At 35.4% G+C, this 4,543-nt stretch overlaps 1 protein-coding gene across 2 annotated transcripts in view; it reads right to left on the bottom strand.

The window, feature by feature from the left end:
- efl1 (elongation factor like GTPase 1) overlaps window positions 1–4,543 on the bottom strand; it is a 122,348-nt gene that overhangs the window by 7,095 nt on the left and 110,710 nt on the right. For both annotated transcript variants that reach the window (XM_016280409.1, XM_016280408.1), the window contains exon 19: window positions 3,281–3,465. In XM_016280409.1, the coding sequence (XP_016135895.1) occupies window positions 3,281–3,465 (185 nt within the window). The remainder of the gene's footprint in view (window positions 1–3,280; window positions 3,466–4,543) is intronic.

Consider the following 4,543-nt stretch of genomic DNA (forward strand, 5'->3'; position numbering starts at 1 on the left):
ACACACACTCACTCTCACACACACACACACACACACACACACACACCCTTTTCCCCCCCACCCCCCCCCCAACCCCCCCCCCCCCCCCACACAGCATCTACTAACTCACAGTGAACTCCCACGTCAGGAACAATCTGCTAAAAATACGCACGACCGAATGCCTCCCCTCCACTGAGTTAAAGGATCAGTGAAGATTTACAAAGAATAACACTTGAATCACTCATTCAGCTTACACTATTAGCAACATCTCTCTATCCATCCACTTACTGTTCTATCTATCTATCTATCTATCTATCTATCTATCTATCTATCTATCTATCTATCTATCTATCTATCTATCTATCTATCGTTCTATCATTCTATCATTTTAACCATCCATCCATCCATCCATCCATCATTTCAACCAACCATTCATCCATCTATACTTCATTCTATCCATCCATCTATATCTATCCAGCCATTCATCATCTATCGTTCCATCAATCTGTCCATCCATCTATCTATCTATCCATTATCCATCGTTCTATCGTTTTAACCATCCATCCATCATCCATCGTTCTACCATTTTAACCATCCATCCATCCATCATTTCAACCAACCATTCATCCATCTATACTTCATTCTATCCATCCATCTATATCTATCCAGCCATTCATCATCTATCGTTCCATCAATCTGTCCATCCATCTATCTATCTATCCATTATCCATCGTTCTATCGTTTTAACCATCCATCCATCCATCATTTCAACCAACCATTCATCCATCTATACTTCATTCTATCCATCCATCTATATCTATCCAGCCATTCATCATCTATCGATCCATCAATCTGTCCATCCATCCATCCATCCATCTATCGCTCTATACATTATCCATCATTCTATCGTTTTAACCATCCATCCATCCATCCACCCATCCATCTATATCAATCCAGCCATTCATCATCTATCATTCCATCAAACTGTTCGTCTGTCCATCCATCCATCCATCCATCCATCCATCCATCCATCAATATCTGTTAATCCACCCATACATCCTTTTGTCCACCCATACCTATTCATGATCGATCTATCTATCTATCATTTTAACCATCCATCCATCATTTCAACCAACCATTCATCCATCTATACTTCATTCTATCCATCCATCTATATCTATCCAGCCATTCATCATCTATCGTTCCATCAATCTGTCCATCCATCTATCTATCTATCTATCTATCTATCTATCTATCTATCTATCTATCTATCTATCTATCTATCTATCTATCGCTCTATACATTATCCATTGTTCTATCGTTTTAACCATCCATCCATCATCCATCGTTCTACCATTTTAACCATCCATCCATCCATCATTTCAACCAACCATTCATCCATCTATACTTCATTCTATCCATCCATCTATATCTATCCAGCCATTCATCATCTATCGTTCCATCAATCTGTCCATCCATCTATCTATCTATCTATCTATCTATCTATCTATCTATCTATCTATCTATCTATCTATCTATCTATCTATCTATCTATCGCTCTATACATTATCCATTGTTCTATCGTTTTAACCATCCATCCACCCATCCATCTATATCGATCCAGCCATTCATCATCTATCATTCCATCAAACTGTTCGTCCATCCATCCATCCATCAATATCTGTTAATCCACCCATACATCCTTCTGTCCACCCATACCTATCCATGATCGATCTATCTATCTATCTATCTATCTATCTATCTATCTATCTATCTATCTATCTATCTATCTATCTATCTATCTATCTATCGCTCTATACATCATCCATTGTTCTATCGTTTCAACCATCCATCCACTCATCCATCTATATCGATCCAGCCATTCATCATCTATCATTCCATCAAACTGTTCGTCCATCCATCCATCCATCAATATCTGTTAATCCACCCATACATCCTTCTGTCCACCCATACCTATCCATGATCGATCTATCTATCTATCTATCTATCTATCTATCTATCTATCTATCTATCTATCTATCTATCTATCTATCTATCTATCTATCTATCTATCAAACCATCATTCCATCAATCCATCTTTCATTCCATCCATCCATCCAATTAGTTATATGAATTTATTTGAATTTCAATTAATTTAAAATCTATTTACTAAAATTCAAATTACAATTCTGCATCCTGTTTTCTACATTATCTTAACTTGCTTCAGTCATTGTCATGTCAAGTCAACACTGATGGTTGAGCATCACAATAAGCGCTTATGTGAAGTTACTCCAGCACTACACCGTGTACGTGTTTCTGCCTCATGTCTGTAATGCACAGATCAATCCAGCGCGCTCTCTGGGTTCACAGTCACACACACTCTCAAGGTAAACACGCTTTTGCTAGATCAGCAGTACTGACATCAGCCAGCAGATCAATATGACTGGATCTGATAGATTGGCCTGCCCATAGAGTTTTCTAGCCACGTATGATCACATATTATCAGGCGTCTGTATGGATATGAATGTCTGGCACTGGGTTCAGTATCTTTGCGGTGTATGTCCTGTCTGGTCCAGTAAACTAACACTGTGTTCAGAAGAACGCATTGACCGACAGTGAGATAACTGAACACACGTTTACCTAGTCGAAGAGCAAAGGAGAAACATCTCATCCATTCTTCAGTTTGCTGTTGTTTGTTCATTCATACACTACTGTTCAAAAGTTTGGTGTCAGCAAGATTAATACTTTTATTCAGCAAGGACACTTGAAATAGATTTTTTTTCTATTCATCAAAGAATATTTCCACAAAAATAGAAGGCAGATGAAATATGAAGCATATTGTTTGTTCATTCATTCACACTGATTCATTACATTCATTCAGTATTCATACATTTATTCATTCGTTCACTTATTCATTTATTGTTCAATCGCTGCAGTTATTTGTTTACTAATTTGTTTGTTCATTATTCATTCCTTCATCATTTATACTCATTCATTTGCTTAATCATTCATTGCATTTTCACACATTCATACACTTGTTTATTCATTAATTCATTCATTAATTATTAAAGAGGACAAGGGATACTGGATTTTGCAGATACTGACAACTAAGGTGGAAAAAGAGACCATTTCTGATAGTTTTAAAAATCTATATAATGAGTGTCAAATTGTCTATAGTTGGACAGGGGAGTCCAGACATAAAAGCTACAGGAATCATTGTGCAACCTTTGTGCGACCACAATAATTTGTTTGTTCATTCATTCATTCATCCATCCATCCATCCATTCAATAATTTATTCACCTCCCAGTGGCTGAATACTAGCTGTGGGCTGGCCAGGCCACTCGTCCTCTTCCTGATCTCGTCAGCGAATCCGAAACTCTCAGCAACAGGAAGTACAGCCTTAATAATGAACATGTCTGTCCCTTCCTTCATCTCCTCTTGTAGGACTCGTCCTTCTCGCTTGGACAGAACGGCATACATACGACCTGCAACACACATATTTTTACAAACCTGAAGAAAAAACACAAAAAACATACGCAGAATAACTGTGAACTGATCTAAGCTTCTACTCCCTTTACAATGAATTAATAATTCATTTAGTCCAGTATTTATGTTTTTATATTTTCAGTTTCTATTTTAATAGTTTTAGTAAATTTTGTTACATGTTTTTGTCATTATTTAAAAAAAAAAACTTTCTATATAGCTTTAATTTATTTTTATTTCAGTATTTGTTTTAGTAATTTTAGTACTGCAACTTATTTCAGTAAAAACTAATCTTAACTTAATTGACTTTATCTGAACTTAACTCTTTACTCATTTTGCAGTTAATGAAAACACATTACAGTATTTATTAATATTTTGAATTAACTTTCATATTTCAATTTTAGTAATTTTGTTTGTGCTTTTCTCGTTTTATATATATTTTAATATTTCTAGTTAGCTTTATATAGTTTTCTGTGATTTTGTTATGCACTTTTGTAATTTTTATTATATATATATATATCATTTTGTAATTGTATATTATTTATATTTCTATTTAGCTTCAATTAATTAATACATTTTCAGTTTTAGCAATTTTAGTACTTCAACTTATTTCAGTTAGTTGCCAAGGCAACCACTTCTAATTATCTATATTCTAATTACTTCTATATTCATTAAGTTTTTTTAGGTTTAAGTTTTTCTTTGAATAATTACATTTTATTTTATTTTTTAATAGTTTTAGTTAACAATGACAACACTGATAAAAAACTAATTTAACAAATATAATGCATGTTATCCACGTCATTTTTGTCGGTCAAACTCATAGACAAGAGATCAGACATGACCTGAAAACACACACACGCACGCACACACGCACACACGCACACACACACACACACACACACACACACAAAATCCATCATCACGAGGCAGAAAGTTGCACGCAATCAGACGTCTGTTAAAATTAATCTGTTGCGGACATCCTTCTCCTTTAACTAACAAAAACAGCAGCTGATCCACACACACACACACACACACACACACAGGCGGGGGAATACGTGGGAGTGATGGGGGGAGCAGCTC

Source organism: Sinocyclocheilus grahami, unplaced genomic scaffold (assembly GCF_001515645.1).
Source record: "Sinocyclocheilus grahami isolate Dianchi unplaced genomic scaffold, SAMN03320097.WGS_v1.1 scaffold140.1, whole genome shotgun sequence".
In the NCBI taxonomy this organism is placed as follows: Eukaryota; Metazoa; Chordata; class Actinopteri; order Cypriniformes; family Cyprinidae; genus Sinocyclocheilus; species Sinocyclocheilus grahami.